Source organism: Patagioenas fasciata, chromosome 25, assembly GCF_037038585.1.
Source record: "Patagioenas fasciata isolate bPatFas1 chromosome 25, bPatFas1.hap1, whole genome shotgun sequence".
Taxonomy (NCBI): Eukaryota; Metazoa; Chordata; class Aves; order Columbiformes; family Columbidae; genus Patagioenas; species Patagioenas fasciata.
Genome location: NC_092544.1, coordinates 6,266,067 through 6,278,325, shown reverse-complemented (window position 1 = coordinate 6,278,325; position 12,259 = coordinate 6,266,067). Strand labels below are relative to the sequence as shown.

At 48.5% G+C, this 12,259-nt stretch overlaps 2 protein-coding genes and 1 long non-coding RNA gene across 19 annotated transcripts in view; 1 reads left to right on the top strand and 2 right to left on the bottom strand.

The window, feature by feature from the left end:
- The window catches only part of LOC139825618 (uncharacterized), a 128,812-nt gene that overhangs the window by 8,869 nt on the left and 107,684 nt on the right, over positions 1–12,259 (bottom strand). The window lies entirely within an intron of this gene.
- Positions 1,077–9,354, bottom strand: LOC136112390 (uncharacterized protein C12orf50 homolog). The gene is made up of 10 exons (XM_065857031.2): positions 9,180–9,354; positions 8,134–8,304; positions 7,064–7,141; positions 6,808–6,921; positions 5,694–5,897; positions 4,494–4,607; positions 4,088–4,291; positions 3,216–3,305; positions 2,575–2,643; positions 1,077–1,349 (listed from the first exon to the last, which is right to left on the bottom strand). Coding segments are annotated over exons 1-10 (1,218 nt in total). The 5' UTR covers positions 9,352–9,354; the 3' UTR covers positions 1,077–1,347.
- LOC136112628 (dystrobrevin alpha-like) overlaps positions 11,512–12,259 on the top strand; it is a 33,094-nt gene continuing 32,346 nt past the window's right edge. For 16 of the 17 annotated variants that reach the window (XM_071799109.1, XM_071799108.1, XM_071799111.1 and 13 more), the window contains exon 1: positions 11,646–11,726. The gene's annotated coding sequence lies outside the window, so the exon portion shown is untranslated. Of the gene's footprint in view, positions 11,727–12,259 lie in introns of all 17 variants that reach the window. The other variant, XM_071799121.1, reaches the window with a different exon arrangement.

The following is a 12,259-nucleotide window of genomic DNA, read 5'->3' as shown; positions in this document are numbered from 1 at the left end:
TCCCCATAGGGCTTGTGTTCAAGTCCCTTCCCCAGTCTTGTTGCTCTTCTCTGGACCCGCTCCAGCACTTCAATCTCTTTCCTGAGCTGAGGGGCCCAGAACTGAACACAACACTCCAGGTGTGGCCTCCCCAGTGCAGAGCACAGGGGAAGGATCACTGCCCTTGTCCTGCTGACCACGCTGGTTTGGGTACAGGACAGGACACCATTGGCCTTCTTGGCCACCTGGGCACACTGTTGGCTCATGTTGAGCTTCCTGTCCATTAGTCCTGATGATGGTCTCAATGCCCTCATCTAAATCATCAATAAAGACGTTAAACAGGACTGGACCCAACAGTGACCCTGGGGACAGCACTGGTGACTGGTCAGCTGGATGCAGCCCCGTTCCCCAGCACTCCCTGGGCCCGGCCCTCCAGCCGGTTCTGAACCCAGCAGAGAGTGCGCTTGTCCAAGCCATGGGCTGCCAGCTTTTGCTGGAGTACATTATGGGAGACTGTGTCAAAGGCTTTGCTGCAGTCCAGATAGACCACGTCTACAGCTTTCCCCTCGTCCACCAGGTGGGTGACCCGATCATAAAAGGAGATCAGGTTGGTCAGACAGGACCTGCCCCTCCTAAACCCGTGCTGGCTGGGTCTGATCCCTTGTCCATCCTGAGGGTGCTGTGTGATTGCACTCAGGATGATCTGCTCCACAGCCCTGCCAGGCACCGAGGTCAGGCTGACAGGCCTGGAGTTGCAGCCCTTTTTGTGGATTGGGGTAAAAATCAAATATTTTACGCTTTAAAGTGTGTGTCAAGCATATTCCAGTTAACTGTGAAAGTTCTGTTGCACAGGTCATTTAGTTCATCGCGCGGTTCTGCTGCCCTGCTAAAGTGGCACAAGCTCAAGATCAAACTCCGACTGAGCCCTCGAGCACCCAGCAAACAGCGGAACCATCGAAGGCCCTGGCGTTCGCACGGAAACAATTCCTTTCTAGAATGCATGGGTGTTGCTGGTGACATTAAAAGTCCCCTGAAAGCCCAAAGTCAAACTGATAGTTCCTATTCCTTTTATTAATTGTGCATTAAAAACAGTCTGTAAAAATAATTTAAATTACCAAATTTTCAAAACAGATAAAATGTATTGAAGACCTTCATATACGACCACACAGAGCATACTTTTTAAATTTCCACTTCTATCAGTTCTGAAATGTTACAGTGCCCTTCCTGCATCTCAGTTTTTGAATTTGCTGCTTTTTCATCTTTAGATTTTCCAGCTGATTTTCTTGTAAACTAACGCACTCATTTCATCTCTTTCTCATGTCTACGCATCCTTCTCCTTTGTTATTTGCTTCCGAGGCTTCTTGGCTCCTCTGTAAAAACAGATGTACATAACGTTTTGTGCAGAATGTATTAGAGCAAACCTATATACTTTTCCAGAAACATTTTAAAAATTAAACTTTCAGCAGTTCTAGAAGCAACGGGAAAACCAATCATCCTACTGTAATCCACCCGTGCTTGGAAATGTGCTGCTCTAGTTTTTTCCTCTAAAACCTTCCCCAGCAGATCTGGTGCTTGCACAAAGAGCCCAAATGCAGCAGCACAGCTGCTGGAGGGTTTCACAAGGCGGTTTTGGGTTGTTTGTATCTGTGCGGTGCCTCAGCAGAATTTGTATCTCGGGCTGGAGTCAGAAGGCCCCATACAGAACAGGGAACTGCCCGGGTGAACTGGAACTGACCGCTGGGTCACCTGGGCTTTGGAACACAAAGTCACAAAGTTGCACTTTCCTGAGCCACCCGCTCTGGACCGATCTCCCAGAGCAAGCTCGTGCTCTCCAAACACCCACGGGACCACCTGTATGGGGATGGAGCAGAAGGCTTGGCGAGGAGGTTGGTTGGATGTAAATACGCTCCAGTGACTTGCACCTGTCTGTAGAATAGCACACACGTCACACCAATTGTCCTACTGACCCCGTGTGCCCGATGAGCAGAACCTCTGTGTTAGATAACACAGGCCTGGGAGAAACTCTGGGCCCTTATGGCTGTGTCTGGGATTCCCGCTCTGCTGTGAGAAAGAGCGGGAGGCTGCGCCTGCCTGAAGCCGCGAAACACAGGCGAGCTCAGCAGGGCCAGGGATCTCCCAGCAGGGCTGGGCTGACCAGCGCCTGCGTCCCCGCTGCTGTCACCTCTGCTGGGAGCTCAGGGGCGGCTTTGGAGATCCCCCAGTGGAGAGGGAACTAAAATAAAACTTGCTCGATGAACTCAAGAAAGGGCAGCGCTCAACAGCCTTCAAACTGAACCATTGCTCCAAGGGCCATGAGGTACAGACTCCAATGCTTTGCTTTCATATCAGCGATGCTGTAAAACATCAGGCGTCACGGGTGAGTCATCCAGCCAAAATTACATGTCTGCAAACAAACGAGCTGTTCTCTGTTCTTTAATGGCTCAGCATTGCTTAGAACCTGGTGGATTTTGGCAGCAACGGCTTTAAGACCAAGTTCACATTTTCCAGGTGGGGAGAGATGTTGCTTTTGCACAATAAAAATTAATCATAAAAATCTCTCTCGAGCAGTGACCCGAACGGTTGTTTTAAACTTACAGTGAGCATTTTCACGTGCATTTCTTTTCCTCCAACGTGGTGCGCTGTAAAATCCCGGAGAACATTTGTCTGTCGAATAAACATAGACATTGTTTCTTAATTCCAGCTGCAATTTCAGGAAAGACTCTCTAAGTCTGGTATGTGAATTAAATACTCTATCAGTTGGAGTATCAACGGGAGCACCAGTGAACCCCACATCATCTCTGGAACACATCCAGTGTTAAACACGGACTTGCTCCAGTGCTTTATGGAGCGTGTGGAACCTTGCAGCGTTTCCTCCGCTCACGGATCTGCCAAAGGAGGCGATTCCGCCACGGACCCTGCACTGGAACAAAGTCAATATTCTGGTGTTGAAAATCTTCCCAAAGGCAGCAGTTGCTGTTCAATTAAACAAATCCGTAGTGCAATCTCCTCTTCTATCCCTGCTTGTGCAAGCACTCGATAGAAGGCAATGGGCTGTTTGTGTGCTGGCAGCTGACTGTGCAGCAGAGTAAGCTCCCAACCACTGTTTTCTGTGAAATTTGGCTAAAAATATTAATTCTCTTGTTTTCTATTAGTTCCATCTTAACTACATTAATTCAAATCATTAGTTGCAAAATAATCCTACGCTTTTCAGTTCAAACACAACAGGTAAGCATTACCATAGTTTCCCGTTTGGGTCGAAAATCTTCTGTTTGTGTCAAGCTGATGCTTTGGTTTGGAGCATTTCCCACCATACGGCTCAGGTGCTGCTGAAAGGAAAATTGGCAACAGTGGTAATGGTGGCTGCTATGACAAAATTCAGAATGTTTCCTCGGTGACCTCTGTACCAACGTGTCCACATTTAGCCACAGCAAACATTAAAAGAAAACAAAGAGACAAACACACCCAACCCAAACACACACAAGTATTAATGCCAAGATGCGGCAGTGGTGCTGAGATTCATTGAACTCGACTGCATTCGCGGTAACAGCGCAGATAATCTCTCTTAAGGAGGTTCCCTTATTGAAAATTCGAGATAGGGAGGCATCCCAAGCTGCAGATTCAGCTCAGCTAAAGCGAGATGACCGAAACTGGTAAGATGGAATAACTTTCTTCACTTGTGATTATCGAAATTATTTACCACTAAATTTCTACATGAAGTGACAGATTGGAGAGTTAAAAACAAAGTGAAAGATGTAAAATTATGGACACATCTGGAACAGATTTCCAAAAAGAAAGATACAGGACTTTGAATCCCACCTGCAGGCTCTTGTCAAGTTTCTGACACAGTACATCCCATCAAGGGGACAGCAGAGAGACGGAAAAAAGATGAATTGAAATATCGCATTGGATGAATGGAAAGAGAATGAATTCAGTCCCCTGTCCAACATAATATAATAATAATAATAATAATAATAATAATAATAAAAGTAACAAGAATTGACACAAAATAGATATCAGAAGTTTGGATAAGACCAAACTCCACGATTTTCCAAGAGAATAAAATAATACTAAATATTGAAAATAATGAATCTATCACAATCAAACCCACCTGTAGATCCATTGAACTTTGGTTCTTGGGCGACGTTCACGGTGCGGTAGAAAACATATGTTGACCTGCGAGGTTCCAAAGAGTCAGAATCAGTCTTTCTGCCAGCGCCTCTCACATAAGGAACAGAAGAGGCCGTTTCCTCAGCCTTATTTTTACGCCCTTGCTGGTAACTTGGTTTGACGTTGGGATCCGAAGAGCGAATTCCTAAAAGGGAAAAAGCAAACAGAAATACAGGACTGTTGTGCTGTTACTCAGAATTTGACACATTACAGGGTCCTAGAGGCTGAAAACAAGACTGACCAAAAAAGAAGGGATTTTTTTTGTGGACAGCCCAATTCAAATCTATTCAGTTATTTATTTACAGTAAGGTGTTCAGCAAGGAGAAGCTGATGCCAAAGTACATTACCTCCATTGTCAAAGGAGCGCCAGTTTCTGCTGGGCACTCGCTCCGCTGGAACTCTCCTTCCTGAGCTCTCTCCTTTCTCTGTGCTGTTCAGCGGTGCAGCGGTGTCACCATCCCCTGGAAAGGCAACAGCGAGAACGTGGGCCCTGCTGGTGTGCGAGCACAGGAACGGCACTGCCCTTCTCTTCCTCCGCCTCTGCGAGACAGCGATACCTAAAATGTCCTTTAACCTCCCGTTGTGTGTTCTTCTTTCTCTTTTGTCGGCTCTTTGGATCCTGTCTCGTGTAACTTGAGCACCTGACGTATAACTCTGATGATCTCTAAGAAAACTGCATAACAGGTTAAAGACGACCATGGCTCCAGAGGAAAGAACCAGCCACACATTACCTGCTCTAGCTTCTTACTTTTCATTCATGGTATTTGTGAATCCTATCTGATCAAATTGATGGTGTTTTCAAGATGCATGTCATCATAGTACCTAAACCCTCAAAGAGCTCAATGGAAGAATTGCTTTGGGAAAACATCTCTATCCTTTTCTCTGAATGTCTCTCTATTCTCAGACCGTCTGGAGTGCAGCTGTGAACACAACCCCCTTATCCAAACTGTCCTCTAAGCGCTGACTCCCTGCCCTTTCCCTGTGCCGCACAGGGGGGTGTGCACCTCTGGAACACCCATGCTTGAGCCCAGGAAGACTGGTGGACTCCGAAGGAGACCTTTGGGCTGAACTAGGAATGATCCTTTTGTCTGCAGCACTTAGACACATGCTGGGTACGGGCAGCACTTGTGAACATCACAAAGTGTTACGAACGACAAGGCCAAAGCTGTGATGGCCCTGGTTGCATAGGTAAGCCCACCTCCAACCGCAAACAGAACTTCAAGAGGCAAGTGCCAGTATAAAGTACCCACAGGGCTCCTCACCTGGCCCCTACCACTCTGCAGGAAGATGTGGCTTTGCCTCTTCCTCCTTTTTCCTGGTCATGAATCTACTGTCTGACTAATCATAAAGCTTAATAAAGCTTTACATTTCTGACTGTGGACACTGCTGCGCTCTACTTATGAAAATTATGCTGGATCGAATTTAGCCTTGACCATATTTGGGCCTAAATGACTTCACATGGACCTCCAGGGACAAATAAGAAAGCAGCACCATACAGACAGGCACATCTGAGGTGTTTTGAGAACCCTGTTTCAGCAGAAGCCCACCTGCAGACCCCTTGAACTTTGGTTCTCGGGTGCCGCCCACCCTGCGGTAGAAAACAGACGCTGGTCTGCGAGGTTCTGAAGAATCGCAATCTGTTTTTCTTCCTGCTGCTCTCCCGCGAGGAACAGAAGCAGCAGTTTCATCGTCCTGCCTGCGGCTCCTCGGGTGGTAACTCGGTTTTCCTTTGGGGTCTGAACTGTTCAATCCTAAAAATGAAAAAGCAAACTTTATAATGCTGTGCAGTTACTCCGTTTTGACACATTGCAGGAGCCTGGAGGCTGGAAGGTAAGATTAAAACAGCATGTTCTTTATGGAGAGTCCTATCCAAACGTGGATTGTCCATATTTGACACTAAGAACAGAATTTAGCTGGGTCGTGCTAGACCATCTAACAGTTCAGTAAAGGAAAACGAATAAGGAAAAGGAAAGCAAAAAGGAAATCAAAAAGGAAAGCAAAAGTGGCTGTGTGTTTTTTTCTAGTGTAACCCTAAACCAGTACAATCTCTCCTGGGAACACGCTCTGCTGGTGCCTCCTTTCCCAGCTCTCGCCTTCTCTTTCTGTATTCCTGAATGTTGCAGGAATGGTATTACCATCACCTGGAGAGGCAGCAGACAGAAGGTGTGAGCTGCTGGTGTGCAAGCACAGGGAACGGCACTGCCATTCTCTCCCTCCCGCCTCTGGGAGATAGCGATCAGTTCAGTGCAATGTCCTTTAACCTCTCCTCTTATATTCTTCTTTGTATTCTCTTGGATGTTTGGATCCTGTCTGCTGTAACTGATGCACAACTCTCACGGTCTCTAAGACAATTCTATAATACACAGGTTAAAGAAAAGCTACGGCTCCAAAGTAAAGAACGAGCTACAAATAACCTGCTCATTCTTTAGCTCCCCACTTTCCATGAATGATATTTACGGATCCTATCTGATCCAATTTATGGAATGGTTGTGGATCTCCAGATAGCACACGCAGGTTTTACAGCCCATTTCTACCTTTTGCATCCACAATCAACACAGGCAGTCACCATGCCTGAGACACTATGCACGCAGATATATGTGGGGAAAAAGACATGGTAAACATTAATGGGAAATGTTGTCTGAGAAGATGAATATTACTTGCCTTTCTGTAAGTCTCGCTCCATGGCTTCCAAGAGTAATATTTCCTTCTCCTGAGCTGAAGACACAGTTTCTGCCGATTGGTGTTTGTGAGGGTACTGGATCCTGTAATACTCTCCTAAACACAGCGAAGAAGGAAAATAATAAATAAAATAAAACAAAATAAAATAAATTTAAAAATTTTTAAAAAGGAACAATTAAAAGGCACAGTATATTGTCTTCATTGCTATTTAGGAAAGACTGACTGATTTCATATTTACCAGTTTTATAGCATATTTCCTTTATGGTTCTTTCCTCTTCCATTTCTGCAGCAGTCTTAGGCACCCAATCAGAAACATCTGTAGGAAACGGTTTTAAAGATTACTGGGTATCTGTACAAAGACCTTCAACAATTCCTAGTAATCATGTACCATCATCAATTTCATTTGGGTTTTTTCTCAATGTCAGCTCTGCTTCTGGACGGAACAAGGATTCCTTAATATCAGGTGTTTCCAGGAGCGATGGAAGGGCAGGTACAACACACAGGAAGAAGCTAATGTGTGTGGATTTGAAACTATTCAAACCCACCCTCAGTGCTCACGTTCAACACAATCCTTCATTGACAAGCCAAAGGAAATCTTCTGACTGAACACGTCACCAGGGACGCTTGTCACAAAACCTCTGCCCACGGTTCCTGTCCTGGAACATCTGCTGGCAGAGATGGTGGAGTGAGGGCTCCTCATCTGTCTCAGTTAAGGCTGCTGAGATCAGCAAAGCCCCGGCTTTGATTTGGTTTGAATCCATGGGGCTCCCTCCTACTGCCCCCGGCTCAGGAAGCACTAACAGGGGGTCGTCCTCACTCTCTGGGAACGTGCAATTCATTCTTCCCCAGGAACCCCTCATCTCTAAGAGAGACACAGTCAACCGTTTGACTACTTTTAAAAAGCACAAAACCAAAACAAATATATGTATAAAACCGCATAGACATTCCATCAATCTAGTGAATTGGGTCCCCAAATTTAGAGAATGTTTGAAGAGTATTTGATGGCCATCTGAACTGCGGATCACATCCTAGGAGTTGTGGATCACACTTCAAACTTCATTTAATACAAAAGAGGTATGTGGGTGATAACGCTATTGAAATATACAGGTAGGCATTTCGCAGGAGTTGGAATGATGCCTCACGTCTGGTGAGCACCACTTCCAACATTTTGGGATCAGCAGGAAACTGTTTGCAAAACTTGTCAACAACTCTTTTCTAAATAGGTCGTGGTTATTATAACAAATCGGTTGTGAAGTGTAGAAAAGACCCTATTCTACTTCTTTGTAGAAGAAAATATAATCTGTTTACAGTTCTCTTTGTCATCATCCCCTTCATCGTCCTCCTCATCTTCAGCATTGTTGAGGCTGATAATGAGCGGAGCGTGAACTGGCAGGAAAATATTCTGCTGATTTCTGAGCGGCTCTTGCAGATGTGCGGGGTGCAGAGTCCTTTCTTGGCCACCCTCTTGCAATGGCACATCTGCAGAAAAGAACATGATTTTGTTAGAAGGGAACTGGAATATCAAACCCGGGTCAGACATGCAGGGGCACTTTTGAACTCTTTATCATATTGAGAGGATCATCAAATAGGCAGATTATGACGTTTGGGAAAACTATTCTGCCAAGAAAATGTAAGATCCAGCAGTTTAACTTGACAGTTCACTGTGCCACTGCCCAGAACAGCACATTATCAGCTCCGGACAGTGCAAGCCAACTCCACCTTCAATGGGTTTAACAGGATTTCTAAGTATAAAAAGGACAAATGCAGTTAAAATGTTTACAATGCTATTCTGGGACACATGGACTTTGAATGTCTGCATTTTTTTCAGTAAAAAGAGAAAGGTTTGGATCTATTTTCTCGTTCTGATTGCCAGGGGTCGCTGCTGTGGATGTGGGAACTGCAGAGAGAGCAGCACTGCTGGAAGCCAAGAGCTCCTCTTAGAGAGGAATGAGAAAACCAACAAGCAAACAAAGAAACAAACAAACAATTTGTAATGGTGCTTTTTTACTTTCCAAAAATAATTTGATTTTCAGATATTATTTAACCTTGCAAATGATTTCTGCAACATTTCTACTCTGTGGATCCTGGCAACCTAAATCACCGCTTGTGCCATCATCTTTCCTGCAACACGAAGATCCATCACACGACAGCTGAAACAGTCACGTGGCAACACCATTCAAACGCCAATACAATTCCTTCCTTTGCTCTGAACTCACTGCGGCAGCAGATCCTACGCCACTGATTTACCGTGGTACGTTTTGAACCTTCGTAGAGATCACGAAGCACTGCAAGGACATTCTTGTGCATGAACTGACTCCAATGAACAGAGAGTGGAGAAAATATTTTTTACTCACTGTTGTCAGGTGGCAGGAAAAGCCCGTTTATATTCCGAGGGTGGGTGTGATGGAAGGCACAGTTGACTCTGACACAGCCTGAGGGTCGCTTTTCCCAAAAACAGGGGATGTGCCTGTACTTCTGCTGCAGGAGAAAAGAGTTGTCATCGATTGTAAGCAGAACGATAAACATGGACTAAATGGAGCAGTACGCGGTCTGCTGCTGGGACCATATCACCAAGGTTTGTGGGACCATGTTCCGATATTTTAGAACTCTTAAAGTTATCTTAGGAGGTCTCATGAGCTCCAGATAACTCTAAAGTTATCCTGAATGAGGTCAGTTGAGCTTTCCTGATGTCAAACTGTTACCAGATGAGGAGCGAAGCCGTTTACTTATCCTGCACTGGACTCTCTTGCCATTAATGGACATGGGTTCTTGGGGAATAAGGAGCAGGACATCAAACCCAGAAAGGTGCCCAGCAAAAACCGAAAAACGACAAGTTTGGGAATCGGTGTTGTGAGACTGCTGTCAGTGCACTGCTCACACCATCTCCCAGCTCTCTGTGCATTGGGAGGCTCAGACATTACCAGCTGGGTCTAAAAGCAGCATCTCCAAACCACGCCACGTTTGGGCTGCAGTCAGTACAACTGGGCCATCCCCTGGGACACACTGGGCTCTGGAGCCAAAGCCCAGCTCCCGGGCACTAATGCCAAAACCCCCACTGTCGAAATGGATGCGACAATGGAGAGCCCAACACCCAACCCTGGATCTTCAACAGGTGGAATTCAAATCCAGGGCAAACACACGTTGCAGGACTTTCTTCTCAATAACTTGTTTTGCAGTACTTCAGGAAGGAACTAAAAGCAGAAATTATAAACATGGCCTACGTATTCAAAATCAATATAATCCTGATTCAATACGAAAGATGAGTGATCGTCACCCATGACTTTTATGTGTTCCCTGAGTACCCGAGCGCAGTTCACATGAGAAATTCCCACGGTTCAGATGATCATTACCTCTTCTCACCACTTCCAAACCCCGATATTTCATCTACAGATGTGGCCATGACCCAGAGAGACACATCAGCTTCTACGTTTACATAACAGACGGCTGTATCAAGAAATCAAGGGTCCAAAGCACTCTAAGATCTACAGCATTTACCTGTGCATTCGGGGAACACTGGAAATTGCACTTTTTCCCACCTTCGCTCATTTTGACGGCTCCCAATGCCCGCAGAAGGCACCAGCACGAAGCAGCTGGTGCCTCCTGCAGCCGGCCAACTCAACAGAGGCGGTTGCGGCCAGTATAGAATGTTACGTTCCGAAAGTTCCAACTGCTCCTCCAGCTCCTGATGTCACCATCATGGGCCAGGGGACACGTCCAGCTTGGTCATCTTCCTTGATCTCCATTGCTTCAGTCTGAATTACAGAAAATCGGGCTATTTCGGAGTCTCCCATCCCAGTGTTTCTTTAACGAGAAATGGAACAAACCCATATGCCGGGGCTTAAATAATACCCAGCCCCTTGCTGAAGGAACTGTGGCCTGAGAAACAAACCTTTGATAATGCAAAGACAAAGCTTATTGACCATTTTTTAAGCAAAACCCTTCTGCCCAACATTTTCCTCACTGTAGCTCTTTGCATGGAGGGGTGTTGGGAAGGTGGTTGAAGATTTAGGTTTTATTTCTCATTACTCTGCTCAGATTTGATTGGTACTGAATTAATTCCCACTAGCGGAGTCTGTTTTGCCTGTGACAGTAATGGGTGAGCGATGTCTCCCTGTCCTCATCTCGACCCGTGGGTGCTTTGTTTCTCTTCTCTCTCCTGCCCAGCTGAGGGGCAGTGACAGAGCAGCTTTGGTGGGCACCTGCTGTCCAGGCAGGGTCAGCCCAGCACCGCTTCCAAGGTTTATCCCGAGGCGCAGAGCCCGGGAACCACCCGGAGCCCCCTGTGCTGACGGGGGCAAAACCGACACAGCGAGTTCCCCACGGCCCGGGGCCCGGGCATCCCTGCCCCAGCCGGGCGTGCGGCACCGGGCAAGCAGAAAACAGCCCGAGGAACGGCTGCCGGGCCAACGGCACCGACGGCACCGCCAGGGCGCGCTGCCTCAGCCCGGAGCCGAAAACACAGCGGAACCGCTCTGGAGAGAGAACGGCGCCTGGAGCCCGGGAGCTGCCCCAGGCCCGCGGCCGCGCTGGGCGCCTCCGGGAGGGGAGGCCCCCGCCTCGCTGGCGGCTCTGGGGAGGTGCCCCGAGGCCACCGCGCCCGCCCTGCCCCGCCCCGCCCCGCCCCGCCCCGCCCCGTCCCGCCCCGCCCCGTCCCGTCCCGCCCTCCCCCGCGCTCGGGTGCGTCGCGGGGCTCCTGGCGGGCGGGCGGTCCCGTTCTCCATTTCCCGTGGCGCAGCGCGGGGCGGTGCAGCCGCAGTTCCGCCCGGCGCTGGTCCGGCGTTGGGAGCGGGCGGGCTCGGGTGGCCGGGGCCATGAGGCGGCGGGGCGCGGGGCAGCGGACGGTGCCGTGTGTGTTCGTGACCGAGGTGAAGGAGGAGCCGTCGGCCAAGCGGGAGCGCCAGGTGGGCGAGGCGGAACGGGGCCGGGGCCGGGGCCGGGCCCAGGGGGAGCCGCTGGGCCGCGGGGAGCGGCGCCGCACGGCGGCGCGGAGCGGGGTGGACAGGCAGCGGCACCGGCCGTGTCAGACCCGCCCGGGCTTTCCCGAAGTGTCCGCGCCTTAAATGCGGGAGAGAAAGATCGTTCGGGAGCCATTGCAGCGCTTCCCTTTTCCCGCCGAGTGCGGGCGGTGCTCCCCCTGGTGTTGAGTTCGCTGCGTCTGGTGCGGGTGCAGTCCCGGCGGGAACGGGGCTGCACTGGCAGCCTGTGTGCAGCCGCTGTGCCGGGCCCGCCCGTGAGCCCCGCACAGACTGAAGCACCTTCTTTCTCGTCTTTCTGTTGTGCTCAAAAGAGTATCAGGAGTGTGATGGAAAAATACTGGAGCCCGGTGTGAGCTGCTTCTCCCGAGGATGTAACAGGCGGTGTCCGGACACACCGGGTGTCATTCGCCTGTCTGCTGTAGAGCTCCAGCTTGTGTTTCCCCGTTCAGTAGAACCAG